General features: G+C 40.6%; 1 protein-coding gene across 5 annotated transcripts in view; it reads left to right on the top strand.

Annotated features, from left to right (window-relative positions):
* Window positions 1–3953: 3953 nt before the first annotated feature.
* Window positions 3954–18093, top strand: part of MED14 (mediator complex subunit 14) — an 80487-nt gene continuing 66347 nt past the window's right edge. For 4 of the 5 annotated variants that reach the window (XM_063083497.1, XM_063083498.1, XM_063083495.1 and 1 more), the window contains exons 1-3: window positions 3954–4561; window positions 9190–9216; window positions 11665–11770. In XM_063083497.1, the coding sequence (XP_062939567.1) occupies window positions 4347–4561; window positions 9190–9216; window positions 11665–11770 (348 nt within the window). In that variant the 5' untranslated portion in view covers window positions 3954–4346. Of the gene's footprint in view, window positions 4562–8421; window positions 8480–9189; window positions 9217–11664; window positions 11771–18093 lie in introns of all 5 variants that reach the window. The other variant, XM_063083499.1, reaches the window with a different exon arrangement.

Genomic DNA, 18093 nt, shown 5'->3' with positions numbered 1-18093 from the left:
CGGGGGTCCCAGGCTCATAGGCGGCAGCCAGCTGTGACCAGACTTCTTTCTGCACTGCTTGTAGTACTTTCAACCTGGCATATAAGTCACTGTTACTGTGGCAAGTGGGTTCAAAGGTGTTCCCCAGTAAAGTCAAGGGGGCAGGGGCACCATAGAGAATTTCAAAGGGGGTCAGGTTGAACCAGGAGGGGGTGTTCCTGGCTCTAAACAGGGCCAAGGGAAGGAGCATTACCCAGTCTATGCCAGTCTCCATGGTTAATTTAGTCAGGGTCTCTTTTAGAGTTCTGTTCATCCTTTCTACTTCCCCTGAACTCTGGGGTCTGTAGATACAATGTAATTTCCAATTGACCCCTAGGTGTCTGGCCACTCCCTGACTTACCTTGGCAATGAAAGCGGGTCCATTGTTGGACCCGATTACCTTGGGCACCCTGAAGCACGGGAAGATTTCTTCCAGGACTTTTTTGACCACGACGGTGGCTGTTTCTTGTTTTGCTGGGAATGCTTCCCCCATCCGGAGAAGGTGTCTATAAAAACTAGGAGATACTTGTAACTGTCTCTGCCTGGCTTAACCTCTGTAAAATCTACTTCCCAATATACCCCTGGTCTGTCTCCCCTGAGTCTCTTGCCAGGTCCCGCTGTATTTTTGCAGACATTTACTTTTTGACAAGGTACATAGCTTTTAACTGTCTGCTCTGCTAATTGTTTTAGCCCTATGATATGATATTCTGTCCTCAGGGCAGTCTGGGCCAATTTGTTTACTCCCAGATGAGTCCATTGGTGCATTTGTTTGATCATGGCGTGGGCTTGTTCTTGTGGCAAGATAGGCTTGCCTGACGCTGCATGCCAACGCCCTTTTTCCTGATCAAAGTAGTTATTAGAGTCCCTTGAGATCACTGCTACATCCTCAGCTGAGTATTTAAATTTGGGCTTTTCTGGCTCAGGGATGTTAACCAACAAAATAGACGAGGACCCGTGGCCCTTGCCTCTGAATCAGCCGAGTTGTTTTCCTTGGCGATGGGGGAATCCCCTTTTTGGTGGCCCAGGCAGTGTATAATACTCACTTTTAGCAGTCTGTGAAGAGCCTCTAGCAGGGCTACGATCTCTGCCTTGTTTTTGATTTCTTTTCCTCCAGAAGTTAGCAGACCCCGCTGTTGGTATATAGCACCGTGCACATGGGCAGTGGCAAAGGCATACCTGCTATCCGTACAGATGTTGATTCTACAATTCCTCTACATAACCAACTGAGCCAACTGGCCAGGCTTAATTTTTAAATATATCTATTCAAACTCACATAAATTGCCATAAACTCTAATGTGATTGATGTGGATGAAATTTTCTCTTTTCTAAAACAACCCCCCACCCATTAATTTTTTTTTCTTTTACTTGCAAGTTGGTTGTACTCTCCCTAGGTAGAATTTTAGTGACAAATAGAATGAATACCAAGAGGCATGGTGTATAACTGTGTTTAATACATGCATTAAGGAAGAATTAAACTTCTATGCACATCACACAGAATCAGAATCTCAGTGTCAGAAAAGACCTTAAGGACCACCTTGTACAACCACCTACTTCTGTGTGTATGTGACAACCAGGGTTTCTTAACTGAAGTCAATATTGTTTTCAAAAGAGAGAGTGGGAAAAAAACCCCATCAACAAAACAAGTCAAAACAACTGCAAAAAAATGGTCCCATTCTAGCTAACGTAAAAAATTTGTTTGTTCTCTATGCAAATTAAAACTGCAATGAGATATCACCTCACAACTGTTAGAATGATGAAAAGATGAAAGATAAGTGTTGGCCCGGATGTGGAGAAAAGGCAACCCTGGTACACTGTTGGTGGGAATGTAAATTAGTTCAGCCATTTTGGGAAACGGTATGGAGGTACCTAAAAAACTAAAAATAGAACTACCATATGATCCAGCAATCTCACTTCCAGGTATGTATCCAAAGGAATTGAAATCAGTAATGTTGAAGACACGTCTGCACTCCCAGGATCACTACAGCATTATTCACAATAGACGAGATATGGAATCGACCTAAATGCCTATCAACAGATAAATGGATAAAAAAAATGTGGTACACATACACAATGGAATACCATCCAGCCTTTAAAAGGAAATAAATTCTGTCATTTGCAACAACAAAGATGAACCTGGAGGACATTATACTAAGTGAAATAAGCCAGGCATAGAAAGACAACCACTACATGATCTAACTTATACACAGAATCTAAAAAAGTAAATTCGTAGAGATAGACAGTAGAATAGTGATTACCAGCAGGGCATGGGGTGGGCACAGAAAGGGAAAATATTGATCAAAGGGTACAAAGTTTCTCTTAGAAAGGAGGAATAAATTCTGGTGATTTATTGCACAACGAAGTGACTATAGTTAATAATAATGTGTATTTCAAAATTGCTGAAAGAGTGGACTTTCATTTTCTTTTTTCTTAAGCGTGGCTTTTAAATGTTCTCACCATAAAGAAATAAGTATGTGAGGTGACGGATATGTTAATTAGCGTGATTTGCTCATATCACAATGTATAATGTATGGAAACATCACATTGTACCTCAAATACGAGGGGACTTCAAAAAGTTTGTGGAAAATGGAATTAAAAGATAACAAGAAGGAATCCTTCCATGAACTTTTTGAAAACCTATATACAATTATTATGTCAATTGAAAATAAAAAAAAGTTTTGTGCCCTGAGGTATCTTGCATACTGCTCTCCAACAACTGCACCTGTAGGTGGTATAAATAATCCTGACGCATTTTGATAAGTACCATGGAATTATGTGTAAATGTGCTTTAGGACCACAAAGGAGGGAACAAGTGATTACATCCCAGAGGCTACACCTTCAGAAGACAGGTGAATGGCTTTCAAGAATGACTAAGAATTATACAAGCGAAGGACAGTGAGGATATTCTAAAACTTAAGAGAACAGCAGGAGCATCTCTTACACCTAAGAAGTAGAGACATGAAGCTGCAAAAATGTTTGATAAGGGTCGCAGCAATTCATGCTTTTCACAGTGACTCTAAGTTAGCTGCACATTAGAATCACTTGGGAAATTTACAATCTCAAAGCCCAGACCTCAAGCCAGACCAATTAAACCTGAATGTATAGGGGTGGAACCCACAGGCCTAAGTATTTTTTTTTTTAAACCCCAGGTGAGTTCAAAGTGCAGCCAAGGCTGAGAATCACGGTTTTAAAGCAGAAGCAAAACATAACAAGTGGATATTGAGGGGGGGAAAGTGGCGATAGGCATAGAATATTAACTGGAAGCCCTTGGAGAGGGAGGCTATTAGAAGAGCAGGGACAAAAACCGAGTCAGAGCCAGCAGCAGACGATTTAAAGGCTCTGACGGGAGATTGGACTGACGGGATCTGGGGGACGTTAACGAGCTCAGCAAATACCCAATTCTATAAAATTAAGTTATTCTGCCTGCGGTCCTGCCCCTCCCCCCAGTCATATTTTCTGTACTTCTTCCCACAGTTTAAAAAAAAAAAAAGGACGGAAACGTCCTCTCTCACGAAAGACGCCTTGTACGTCTGTGGGAGGAGCAAAGGTCTGAGAAATCACAAGCGCGCTGCCGCTACAATTTCTTCGCGATTCCAGAGCTGCAACGCACGAACTAGACGGCCTCCCCGACCGTGTTCATGCCCCAATTAGGGAGCGAAGACCGCTTCCTCAGGGCAAATTGTCGCCTTTAAAATGCCGGGGGCGGGGGGATGGGGAAGGAAGGCGGTTAGAGTGAGGGCGGGGCAACTGATGACGTTCCCGGTGACGAGCCGGCTCCGCCGTCATTGCGGCTTCCGGCGACGCGCGGCCCCCTTTTCCGCTTTCCCGCCTGCGCGTCTGCCCCACCCCACTCCCACGCGCACCCAACTGCCGCCGCGCGGGACGGCGGCGAGAAGAGGCGCAGGTTCTGTCGGAAGGCCCCCTGCAGGTTCCCCTTCCGCTCTGCCTAACGACTTCCGCTTTGGGTCGTCAACATGGACGCTTGGCGAAGCGGCCTCTGAGCAGTCGCGGAGGCGCAGTTTCTCCTCTCCGGCGGCTGGCCCGCTTCCCCGCCCTCCCTTCTTTCCCCCGCCCCCCCTTCTTTCCCCCGCCCCCCCTTCTTTCCCCCGCCCCCCCTACCTCACTCCGCCCCTCACTCGCGTCCCTGGGGCCCGCGGGCTGGTCGCTACATGGGGGCGGGCCTCCGCGGCCGGCCCACGGCTTCCTGTTCAGAGGCGGCCTGGCGGTAGGCGGTGATTCTGCCCGCGCACGCTTCGGCGCGGTGACCGAGCGCCCGGGAGGCCCGAGGGTCGCATCTCGTGCCGCTGCGCCAAGCCCAGCCCTGCGTCGCCATGGCCCCAGTGCAGCTGGAGAACCACCAGCTGGTCCCGCCCGGAGGCGGTGGCGGGGGCAGCAGTGGCCCCGCGTCAGCCCCGCCTCCACCTCCTCCCGGAGCCGCCGTGGCGGCGGCCGCTGCAGCTGCTGCTAGCCCGGGCTACCGGCTGAGCACCCTCATCGAATTTCTGCTGCACCGGGCCTACTCGGAGCTCATGGTGTTGACGGACCTGTAAGTGCCGCGAAACCCATGCCTGCTCCTCAGCCCCCCTTACCGCCCAACCGGCTGAGAGAGGTTTGTGCCTTCTCCCCAGGAGGCTGCTGTTTTCTTCGCTGGGCTGGTTAGTCTATAATTTACAAACTCGTGGGGTTCAGTGGAGGTGGAGGAGAAGCTTTGTACTGGGAGTCTTTCTGGCGATGAAGCATCCGAGACTTGTTAGTTTTGTGTGTTGTTAGACTTTCGTGGAAGGTTGTCTTTGGGATTTTTGTCCGAGTTCCCAAACAAACTATTGATTTCTTGGCCTAAAGCTTTTTAGCCCAAAGCCCAAGGTTAGAGTTCAGGGTTTAGGAGTACATAACATTCGAACTTAAAAAAAAAAAAATCCCGAAAACGGAAAATGTTGTACAGCCTTTTGACAATATATTTTAGATTTAGGTTGTAATTGCTCCTAAGTTTGAATGCAGGAGATCCATTGTGTATAAAATAATCCGAAGTCTGGATTCCAAGTGCTTTTTTCGGGAACGTTTGAGTGTTTTGATGCCTTCACGAATTTAGTGTAAGTAAAATATTTTTTGTAACCAGCCTGCTGTTGTTTTTTGGAGTATGAAGGGAGTTTATAAGTCACGTAGTTACCCATGAAATGCCTTAGGGCACGATTAGTTAAATCCCTTCAGGATAGGAGCACAATACACTGTAGTGATTTTCAGTGTGTGAAAAAAACGTACTGTAAAATTTGGGGGCTCTGTTTTACATCTTATAACCCAGGTTCAGAAAAAGTAAGAATTAATTTTTATCTAGATTAGTTTTTATTTTTTATCTATTGCAAGACTTCAGGGTTTTCAATTGAAATACCTTAGTATGCAGGTATTAGGCTGTGAAATGTCACAGAAATTTGTTACTGGAGGCTGTTAAAATATTTGTAGATGGCTAAAAGAATTACAGTAAGTTCCACTTACTCCTGTAAAACATCATTCTCACTCAGTTTTAATGTACTGTACTGATTGGGACAGAAAGAGAGAGTTAACGAAGCCTATTCCTGTCTAATAAATTTAAATAGCTGTCATGATTAGGGATTATTCTCTGCACCGTTTATTGTTGGATTTCATAAAAATCCAAGAGTATCCATGAGAAAGTGTCATGTATGGCAAGGTTACCTGTCCTGTGTATAGCCGTGGAAAATATTGAGAACTGCTGCTATTAGTGGTTGTGTAATTTGCTTTTCCATAGGGGATTTGTAGAAATTCCTTGAATTATGTTGTGTTCTTTTTGCTATTTTAGGACTTGGTTTATAAACGGAGACTTGGTTTATTGCTGTAGAATAAGTTTGTAGTTACAGTTCTGTGCCCTTTATATGATCATGATTCCCATGTTTATATCTCCAGTGTAGACCTCTCTGCTGAACTCCAGACTCTATATCCCGATGGCTACATTTAAATATCTAATGGGCATTTCAATAAACCAAGTTCAGAACCAAACTCCTAATTCCACTCAATACCTTCCCTGCCTCTCCACCTGCCAAACCTCCTTTTTTATCTCACTAAGTAATGTCTCCATTTTTCCTTTTGTTGCTCAGGCCAAAAATTTTGGAGAAATAGTTGGCTCCTCTTTCTTCACATCCCATTCCCAGTACATCAGCAAGTCCTGTCATCTTTGACTTCAGAATCTGATCACCTTTCAACACTTCAACGAAGTGTTGGTCCAAGCCTACTAATCATTTGCCCACGTTACTGCTATAGTCTGCCCACTGGCATCTCTACTGCTGCGTTTGCCCCTCTATGGTTTCTTTTCCGTAAAATAGCCAGGATAATCCTTTTAAAAATTCTCTGCTCTGAACCTTCCAATGTTTCCCATCTCGCTTAGATTAAGAAGTTTTTATCATCACCTATACATAGGGTGACCATAAAATTTACGGTTCAAACCAGGACCCTTCTGAGCATGAAAGGTGGTGCTATTAATAATAATGTCGGAACAACCGACATAAACCAGTATTGTCTTGGGCAAACCAGGACATGTGATCATCTTACCTTTAAGGCCCTAAATGATCTGTGCCTTTTCACCCTTACCTCTTTAACTTCATATCCTGATACTCTCCTCCTTGCTTATTGTGTTCCAGCCACACTACCCTTCTTGATGTTTCTTAATAGTGCCCAGCACGCTCCCACCTTTGCTCTTCCCCCAGAAATCTGTGTGGTTTGCTTTCTCATTTCCTATATGTCTTTATTCACAGAACCTATCAGAAAGTCTCTGACCGCTTATAAAATAATACTCTGCCCTTTCACTCTATCCTTACTTGCTGCTTAATTTTTCTCTACAGCACTTATTGCTGCCTGACATTAGTTTATTGACTGTGTGTTGTTGTGTCGTCTCTCCCCCCCCCCCGCCCCCGCCCCAGTAATGTAAGCTCCATGAAGACAGGAATTTTAATTTTGTTTGCTACTTTCCTCAGGGCCTACAACAATGCCTAGCACATAGTCGGGGCTTAACTAAATATTTATTGATTTAATACATGAATAAATGAATTTTTAGAATTATTATTGTAAACCATGGAGAATTTAATAGGAAAAGTCATTTCTACTTTTGATGCATAGGTACATAAAATAACTTTTTTCACTTTTGATTTGTGGTAACCAAAATTAGTTTAGGAACTTGGTGTGGAAGTTCCAAAATAGTGTATATTTCCTTGTTCCAGGGAGAAACTATCAGGATTAATTAATGTAGGGCCTGTATTCTAGGGACACTTTATAAGAGTGTGTAAGGACACGGTTACTTATTTCTGCAAAATTTGATGCTTCTGTGAACTTTTGGAGGTAAAAAGAACAGCCTTGGCAATTTAGGTAGTTTGGTTTTGGCCACAGATTTCTGGGTTTTTTTCCTTCTGCTTGGTTCACTCCCTCCCCCAACATATGTGCTCTCATTTTAGAGTTTACTCTCTGCCTTGACTTTTTGGGGACTTAGGAACCACTCTGTTTTTGTTTTTGTTTTTTTTCCTTTCCTCAATCTGTTTTAATTAAAATCAAAAAGTGCCAGGATCCCAGTTATGTAAACTTGTCTTATAACACTTTGATATAAATACGTTTCTGTGCCTTACTTCTTTCAAACATTTGCATTTTAGGGCTTTTACCCCAAATGGTGGATTTCTTATCCATAAAGGAATTTTAAATGGATTAGGAGGAATTGGGGGAAATTGGGAAAGAGAAGCAGTCAGCAAAACCTGTCCTTTGTCCCTGAAATGACACCACCTCTGACATTAGATGATCCTTTCAGGGTCTCTGGGGCAGGTGCAAGAAGCTGGAACAGCTATTCCTATTCTTTCTACCCCCAAAGGCTCTATTCTTGCCCCCCCCCCAACAGGCACCCATTATTTTCATTCTTTCCCTCCCTTAAGGACATGGGCTGTGGCTTCTCAAGGAGTGTTCTCAGGAGTTTTCCCATGTAGAGGAACTTGGGCCTTAATTTCTGCTTTATTCCTCTGGTCTGCTGGCCTTTCCATCCTTTACCTAGTTCCTTTTATCACTCTGATCGTAAATTCAGCTTCCATCCCACTGTCTACTCTAAGAATAGCAGGTAGCTACAAACCAAAGCTCATTTTGATAATTTCCCCTCCATGTACCTTGAACCTCTGGAATTGGTTTTAGTTTTTCTGTTCCTGTGGCACGTGGATGGGAGAAGAAGATCTAAGTAGCTAGCTGAGTGTGTATTTTTCAAGAACTGATTAGATGTGGGGAAGGCATGAGAGTTGTTCAGGCCATTGAATCTCAGACCATGGGATAGAAGTCAACAGAATGTGGTGATTCAGGAGACAGATCAGGACCTTTCTAAGCATTAGTGGGTGGGAGAGTATTAAATGGTATAATTTTTTTTTTTTTTTAAAGATGACCGATGAGGGGATCTTAACCCTGACTTGGTGTTGTCAGCACCATGCTCTCCCAGGTGAGCTAACCGGCCATCCCTATATAGGGATCCAAACCTGTGGCCTTGGTGTTATCAACACCACACTCTCCCAAGTGAGCCGCGGGCTGGCCCTTAAATGGTATAATTTATCAAGGAAGAAGTTGACATTGGTTGCTGGCCATTAATATTGGAGAACTAGCAAAAAGAAATCAAAACCCTACTGGAACTGTTTAAAAGTAATATAGATTTTTTCATCTGGCCACCATGCAGCATTATAATTACTATAAAATCCTTGACTGACACAGGCCCTTTTGTGTGCTTAGCTTCCAGTTTTGCCCACCATAAGAAAACATGGAGGAATTCCTGCTTGGAAGCAAGCTATCCATTGCATATGGGGCAGCTGGCAACCAAGTTATACTCCTGTCTCTGTGACCATTTTGCTCTTAAAAGAATGTTTTTTGTCTCTATGATATAGTGTGCTGTGAGACACGGGCTTTTTAAATGTTTCAGGTTCACGAAATACCTTTTGAAGCATTTTGAATGGAGAGAAATGTTTCTTTGTTGGTTTTTCCCTTACAGCCATATTGCTGGGAACTCATAAAAGAGAGTAGTTGGTAGCCACACAAGCCTGTAGTAGCTGTTTACTCACTTTTTCTGAATCACTAAGGTATTTAATAGTCAAAGACTGTTATCACATTTTGATGACGGTATGCATATATGTAATTATTTTCCTTTTTTCTTCTTCTTAGACTGCCAAGGAAATCTGATGTGGAAAGGTGAGTATGAAAAAACCTTAAATCTGTTTCTTTATTGGTTGATCTATGAGTGTGGGTGTGTGGGTATGGGTGGCATAGGGCTGTGGACTGGAAACCTAGGCCCGAAGAACTTAGAGTGTTTTTTCATACCATATGTTTAGGGAGCCCCAGGAAATGTAATTTCCTCATCCTTGACAATTCTTTGTGTGAGACCAGTTCTAGACCTTCTATTCTGCAAACCTTATTGAGTGACTGACCATGTCAAGTCCCTGAGGGGGATAGAAAAATGTAGAAGAAATAGTCCATAATGGAAGAAGCTGAGAAGCAGACTGGCTTTGGAAAGTTGGCTGCTAATTTCCCATTTATATAATGATGCTACTAGATATCTTAAGAGAATTGACATTTGCCTATTGCTATTGCTGTTCTATAGTTGAGAAAATTTTGGTTCAGTTGGAGTTTGGGGTTTAAGATTTAACTAAACACTAGTATATTTCCATAGGCCAAAGGAACAAGATAAATTGAGGTTTCAAAGAAATTATGTGATGGAGATTTAAGATGTAACTACAGTATAAACTACATGATTTTATATTTGGCACTACTTATGCTCCCTGATTTTTTGTTTTGTTTTGTTTTTTTAATTACCAAGTCACTAGGGGGGGGTTTAGCATTTATTAGTGGCTACACTCCACCACCAACCCCAACTGGCCTTTTTGATAAAGTTAGACATGGATCAAAAAGGTAGAGGTAAAAAAAGACAATTGATGCATACCTGTGTTACGGTTTGGCTGGTCAGTTTTAAAGGAAGGAAACATAAGTCAGGGTTTGTTCCGTCTGCTCTGGGGTAGGAAGGGAAACTGATTTGCCTTTGAAAAACTGACTCATGCTCCCTGTCCCTTGAGACAGCATGGTGTCAGAAATCACGTTACAATAGAGGTACATCTCCTTTCTAGTAGAGGAACATATTTGGGAAACTGAATTAATAATACACAAGTATGTTTGCTTTGGGAGAGGATCAGTGACTTCGCATCCTCTGTAAGCCATTGCTGAGTTAGAGTGACAGCTGAGTATGAGGTGGCTGCCAGATCTTAATGCACCTTTAACATTTCTGTTGTGTCTTAGTCTTGCCCGTGATGCTCTGCTTGTTTTATCTCTTATGATCCTTCACAGACACTGGCAAAGAATCATAATTGTTCCCCTGATTTTTCTCAGTGATAAGACCACTAATCATATCTCCGGCTGATCTTTAAGGAAGCCTTTCAGGTTTTATGTGAGCTACATATGCTGTCAATAGGAGCTAGATCCTGTAGCCTTCAGTCAAAATTGTACTTCAGCAAAAATTTTATTTTTGTGCATTGCATCATGGTGGTGTTATGGGCAAGATGCACAGTTGTGGATTCAATCTGTAGGTGTTTGAACAGCTATGCTAAGATTAATAGGTCAGAATCTACTTGGAGGGAAGTTGGTGTCCTACCGGATCCTGTCATTAGTCCACGCCTGTTGAATATTTTTTTTTTTAGCATCTTAAGATGAATCATGAAAGGTATGATTATCAGTTTTGTAGCTACCATGAAGTTGAGAGGTCTAGCCAACACATTGACAACATAAAGCTTTTAGTAAAGCTTTCAAGACTTTATGAGGAAATGATAAAAATAATGATGAGTATTGGGAGAAAAAGCATAGTAGAAGGTATAGCATAAAAATAGATATGGATAAACCTACCTTTTATTTTTAGTACTCAACATACTTTAAGTTTGCTTAGGTAATTTAATATATCCATGTTTGTATTGAAATTAGTTTGGTAAAGAGTTACATAGTTAAGTTTTTTAATTATTCAGTATTTTAAATTATGCTCTTACATGATGGGAAATGGGCCCTTACTTTTGTACAAAGAATACAGTTTCAAGCTTTGAGTAAAGATCTATTTCAGGGTGCTGGTTACACTGATATGTTCAGTTTGAAAACTTCATCAAACTATACACTTATGTACACTTCTTTGTATACATTGTACTTCAGTAAAAAGTTTTTTTGAACCAATCATTAAAAAAATCTATTTCAATTCCCTTTTCTTACCAAAAGGGTTGCTGATTATTTGCTAATCACTCCTATTTTCAGTTATGAAATTCATAATTAATAACTTCTAATTTGGTCTTTTCAGTGGCCCAGTTAACTTTTACTGCCACATATCCATGAATTTAGTTTATTTTAGTAAACAGTTTTTATTACAATATAACATTAATTTTAAAATGTGATTATCACTATACCATTCTATTGGATTTATTACTCTGAGGTGAAAAAGAAGGCATATGCAGATGGTATGCAAAATGTGACAGTTCATATTTAGATTAATATTTTAGGTGGGTTTTTTTGTAGTGTTTGTAAACAAAGATTGATTTGTTTAGCTCAAATGAAATAAATTGTGAAGTACTGTTTGTAATATGTTGGTTCATTAGGAATTGTTTTATTTTATAGGAAAATAGAAATAGTACAGTTTGCTAGTCGGACACGCCAACTCTTCGTTCGATTATTAGCTTTAGTAAAATGGGCTAATAATGCTGGCAAAGTGGAAAAATGTGCGGTGAGTTAAACTTTTGATTTTACTTTGTGTAAAATAACTTTTTGAATGTTGTAATAGTTTCTGGTTTTAGCTTTAACTTATATCTGCTGATTTGTTCTGAGTGACATTACTTATGTAAGTAGTCATATTTCTATATGATAATGAGTAATGTATTCTGTGGAAACTTAGTATTTGTTTACAGACACCTGATCAGAAAGTAGTGTAGGAGATATCTGGAGACATCATTACACAAGGAGACTTTAAATATGAGACTGGATCTATAAGGGGGAAATGGTTAGCTTACATTTGTATGGTTCCTTAGAATTTGCAAGGCTCTCCCTTAAAGTTTATTGTTTCTTGACCATCCTGTGAAAATAGCAGAGTCAGTACTTTCTTCCTATTTTACAGATAAGGAAATGATAAGGTTCTTAGAAGTTACAGGACTTCTTCAAGGTCACAGAGCTGATAATAGCATTTATCTGTTGGTTTGCTTAATTCATCTACTCATTCTCCAAACCTCTATTAAGCATAGGGTATAGGTCATGGTGATGGAAACTTGAATAAGGTGCAGTTTCTGCCTTTAAGAAGCATGTAGCCTTTTGATTATTGAGTCATTCTTTTGAATTCAAAGAAGTGACATGCAATGAAGTAGACCAAAGATGCTAAAATGTACCAAAAAAAACTTTTAAGCTATGTTCAAGAAGCCTTAAGGAGAGAAAAAAAATCCGTAGGCATCTTGTGTTAGCTCGTTGAGCTTATAACTTGGGGAGAATGGTGTGGTGTTAACAGATGAGGCACAATTACTCCTATTTTATTTCAGTCAATGCTAGTGAGGAGAAAGGAGTTCATATTGGAAAGGGTAGAGTAATTATCATAATATGAATAAAGTCCTGAAATAATGAGAGCATTTACCCACTTTAATTGAGGTGAGGTCTCTAGACCCAGCTCTGCAAGGCCAAGTAAACTTCTAGCTGCCATCAGTTATATTTGGGAAGTGGGGGAAAGTGGGGAGATTCTCTAAGTAAGCTTGACATCAATGTTCAAATTCCTTTTTTTTCCCTATTCAATTATGTAATGACATTTAAAAATCTTGCCAGTTTTCATAGGTGAAAGCAGAAAAACAACTTTACATTGGTTAAATGTGATTTTAAAATTCTTTGAAGTTTTTTCAAGCTTTCTGGATAAATTAAAATTAGCAGCTACCCAGTATAGAGGTACCATAATAAATTTATTTTTAGCACCCTGACAAGCTAAGTTGAAAGTATTTTATAATAATTTTTATATTTGTAAATCTATGGGAATTTGCCTGTTCCATAAAATTCCACTTCAGAAGGAAATCCACAGTGCAGTTGTGTTTCTGTGCATGATTTTCCTGACATCTCACCTCAATTTTAGCCTGCTGTGTTTGCTTATCCTGCTGCACTAGATTCCCTTATCATTAGACATAGAGCTTATATGAAAGTTCCCAAAATGAAAGGAGAAAAGAGAGTATGAGAAGTTGAGAATTTTAAATTCTAGACTGCAGATGCCTTTTTTGGGAACTTAAAAGCAAAATCTGATTTGCATTGAAGTTAATGCTCAATTTCAGCCCTGGCAGCTAAGCCAATGGCAAGGTTGGAAGAATTCTGTAAGACATCCAGCCAAATATTTTCTGTCTCTAGGAGTAAGCTGGTATCATCTTTATATATAACATTGATCAAAGTTTTATTTAGGGGGAGAATATATTGTACTACATATTAAGTTTTCATTACTTCAGGGGATGGGAAGCAATTTCCGTTTATTCTTTTGTTGTCTGTTGATGTGATTGGGAAATTAAAGTTTATAAACAGAAAAATCTTTTGTACACTGTAAAGCATCATTGAAAGAGTAGTTTTTGTTATAAATATTAATAAACAGGCTTATTCCAAGTTTATCAGAAAGTTTACAATTCACTTCATTGTTTTGGGAATTTGGGCACCAAGTCTAATGAATCTATTTTGGCCAAAATGCAGAAGCATGGTATAGTATTTCTGAAAAGGCTGAGGCTTCTTTTCAATAATTAGTTAATTTGGAGTAATATTTTACTAAAGATGTTCAAACTTTTAGTGAAAAGTTAGGTATTATTGAAGTATATCAAAGTCAGGTGTTCAGTTTTTTTCAAATCTGGTGCTAAATCCATAATTAATACCATGGGTATTTAAATTACCTGTTTGGTAGTACTGAGTTGTGCTTCAGTAACATGATATCAAGCAAAATTCAAAACTCTTGGTTTTGATATGGAACCACATTGTATTCATCTTTCACTCATTTATAGTATAACATTCTTTTATTTGTTTTCTGAATTGGTTGTTCAGATAAATCACATTCTGAATAAAATCTCATACTTACGTAAAGCTTTGGTATTTTTGTTTTCCAAGATAAGGCAAGTTCATCAACTGGAGAATTAGAGGATTGTTCATGTTTTTACACTTGTGCTCTCAACCTAATGATTATTTAACTAGTCTCATTAGAGGTTCTGAATAGATAATGATCTTTAGCCATGCTGGACATATTATGTGTGTAGCTCTGTGTGTAAATCCACAGTTTATAGAACTCTGACTAATGGTAAATAGTCTGGATAATGTTTTGTCTAAGGAACAGAGAAAATAACTTTCTCATTCCCCTAGAGCTTTTTTTTCTCTCAACAGCTTTATTGAAATATAATTCACATACCACACAATTCACCCGTTTAAAGTGTATACTTCAGTACTTTTTTTTTTTATCGAATCATAATTGATTATACATATTTTTTGGGTTCAACGTTGATGTATGTTGATCAAATCAATATTATTAGTATATATATTATTACAAATCATATTTATTCTTTAGGTCCCTTATTCAATCTCTCCCCACCCCCTTCTCCCTCCCCCTCCCACCTCTCATAACCCTAGATATCTTCTTTCCTTCTGAAAGAGTAACAGTTACTCTGTTGATTTGTTGCCTAGATGATCTGTCCAGTGCTGAGAGAGGTGTTTTCAGGTTCCCCACTATTATCATAGAGTAGGTGCTTCTTCTGTTTCTCTGGAATGGACTTTTTGGAGAGAGACATCCTCTTCTTTTCTTTGGTTGCCACTGGTGACTCTCCTTGTGTCAATGCACTCAGGTGGCTGGTGGGCCGTCTGCACGGTGGCCGTGGTGTCTAGCCACTTTTGCAGCAGCTGTGGCTATTGTGGTGGCTGTGGTGGGCCACCCACATGGAAGTGATGTTTTTGGTGTGCTCCTTTCCTTGTTGTGGGAAGAGGGGTCGGTCCCTGGCTCCATCTGTTTTTATATTCTAAGATGTTGTTGTGGAGCAGTTGGGTGGAGGGGGAGAGGGGATGGGAGAAGGAGAAAGAGGGGGGCATGGTTGAGGCCCGTGGCACCCCACTCATTCCTGCAGGGGAGACCAGGGAGCTTCCAGTGGTGGCTTGGTCATTGCTTGGCTGAATGCAGATGTCGCGGGTGGGTGGCCAAGGCCCTCAGCCCCCCACCGTCCAGGTTCAGGAGCCTGGAGTGCTGCCTGCAGCGGCTTGGTGGTCATCACTGGGCTGGTCGTGGGTGTTGGGGGGCATGACTGAAGCCCCCAACCCTGCCCCCTCCCTGTCTTGGGGGCCCAGTTCTGGTCTTTCTAGATTTTATAGGTGTTCTTTGGTGAAGTGAGACCTTTACTAGTTAATATCAAACTTTGGTCTATGGGCTTTTTTTTTTTTTTCTTTCAGTTCTGTGTTTGATTATTTGCTATTTCTACTACTTAAACTCTGCACTGGAACTAATTTGTTGTCCTTTGCTTACTTCTAAAATGGGGGAACTTCCCGTGAGGACCAGCACTTGAGCCCTGTGGTTGAGCTAAATTGCTGCTTTGCTGCTGATTCCCTGGGGAAGGCTTTTTGTGCACTAAGGTTTTAATGGTTGACTTTTTAGGTACTTCCAGGTCTTGTGAGATCTGGTACATCTGGGTTCTGTAGCAACTCTTGTCTGAGCCTGAGGCTTTTCAGCAAACTGCTCCCCCTGTAGTTCTATATTCCTGACCAGTTTCCACTGAGTGGTCCTATGCTGATTGGGGGGCAGATTGGCTGTCCTTGCCCCATTGTTCCTCTGGTGACCCATCTCCTCCACTGCCCACACTCCAAACACTTCCCATGAGATGTGCTGTGTGTTAGACCCTTGTGACTCACTGGCCTCTGAGTGGACCCTTTTTTCAGTTGTTGTGGCTCCTCGCTCCTATGTGGGTCCACGGGAACCCTGTTAGTGGTGTTGCTGGCCTGAGGGCCACCAAGGCCCTCTTCTCCCCTGCTGCCTTCAAGCAACTTCATCCAACAGGCACAGCTGTGACTTTTGCCAGCTCTTGCTCTGTGTGCTCACCAGCTCCAGCCTTGAAGTGGCTGGGATTTGAAATGGTGGGAGTGATCTTTTCTTTCTCTCATTGTGGCTTCTCCTGCCTTCATGAACTCTGTAGGTCTGTTTTCCTCTTCCCCTCTTCCCTTGAGCTCTAGTTGTCCCAGCGTGGCTTTTGTTGCTTTTTAATATTTATAAATTGGTTGATTTGTGAGAGAGAATGATGCTGGGGACTGTCTATTCTGCCATCTTGACCGGAAGCCTTTCAGTGGTTTTTATTATATTCGTGGATATGTGCAACCATCACCATAGTCAATTTTAGAACATTTTTATCACCTCAAAAAGAAAACCTTTACCCTTTAGCTATCATCTCCAGCTTTCCTCTTTCCCTAAGCAACCACTAATCTACTTTCTGTTTGTATAGATTTGCCTGTTCTCAACATTTCATATAAGTGGAATCATATGTGTCCTTTTTTTTGACTGGCTTCTTTAACTTAGCATGATGTTTTCAACGTTCGTTCAAGTTGTAGCATGTATTAGTACTTCATTTCTTTTTATGGCTGAATTGCATGGATAATACTACACTTTATTTACCTGTTCATCAGTTAATAGGCATTTTAGGTTGTTTCCAGTTTTTGTCTATTATGAATAATGCTGCTGTAAACAGTCTTGTACAGGTTACTGTGTAGATGTATGCTTTTATTTCTTTTGAGTATATACATAGGAGTGGAGTGGCTAGGCCATGTGGTAATTCTACGTTTAATCATTTGAGGGAACTGTCAGGCTGTTTTCCAAAGTGGCTGTACTATTTTGTATTTAGACCAGCAATATATGAAGTTCACAATTTCTACACATCTATGCCAACACTTGTTATTATCTGACTTTTTGAGACTAGCCATCCTAGTAGGTGTGAAGTGGTATCTCATTGTGGTTTTAATTTGCATTTTCCTGATAACTGTGATGCTGAACATCTTTTCATGTGCTTATTGGCCATTTGTATATCTTCCTTAAAGAAATGTCTATTTGATGCTCAAAGTCTAAAGGAGATTATTATTAACCATGTTAACAGCCAATATGAGAATACTTAAATAAGAAAGAACATGATGATCATTACAGACTTATGTGGATTCACTAATATGTTACTCAAAACTAACGTTTTATGTTTATTAATTAGATTTCTAAGCCAAAGGAGTGTAGCTGAAGCTAATGTATTTTGAGTTCAGCAAGGTAGTTTAGAGAGTGTTTCATTAATTACCCATGTTTAAAGTGGAGTGATGTGGTCTGGATAAACTGTGGAATCCCAGTAGGGTTGATGCATGTCTTCCCGGAAGGAGGTCTTTGGTATTTGCTGATCTTAACTTTTTTCTGGTAAGTATTTTTACTGTGACCTGAGTGAAGGGAGACTTGGAATGGCTTAAATCTAAGTAAAAACCAGTTCAGAAGTTGAGAGTGTGTTTGCAGTGTCATGGCTGCTAATAAGTTATTATCAGTGGCATTGATAGAAATCCATTGTACTAGTCATAGGCGGTAGCTTTTATACTGGGCTGTGCTGCATATTGGGTCTAACTAAGAATGAGATGAAACATTTTTTGGTTTCAGTTTCACTTATTATTGGCTATTGGATATCTTTCTTTGGGCAGGTGTCTTAACCCAAGCCTCAATTTTTTCATCTGTAAAGTAATAGTAATTATCTGGTTCTGTTCCCTAGAGTTGCAAAAGTCAGATAATAAAATAAGTTTGGAAATACTAAGAAAATGTAGAGCATTGTGTGTGCATGATGTGGTATTAATGTTGTGTACAATGCTTTAAGTTGACCACTGACAGCCTGTTTGAAGGACATGAGAGGAGACTTTAAGTATTGTTCTAGGATAAAACTAGAAGATAAAAGTTTCAAGGAGGTAGTTTTCAGCTCTTTGATGAATTCTACTAGTTCAAGCATCTTTACGAAATACATCGAGTAGAGAACTGATGGAAAGGATTTCTGTATTGAGCATGAAGTTGGCCTACATCTC

Source organism: Cynocephalus volans, chromosome X (genome assembly GCF_027409185.1).
Source record: "Cynocephalus volans isolate mCynVol1 chromosome X, mCynVol1.pri, whole genome shotgun sequence".
Classification (NCBI taxonomy): Eukaryota; Metazoa; Chordata; class Mammalia; order Dermoptera; family Cynocephalidae; genus Cynocephalus; species Cynocephalus volans.
The sequence above is the reverse complement of the archived record's forward strand: the minus strand, read 5'-3'. Positions and strand labels throughout refer to the sequence as shown.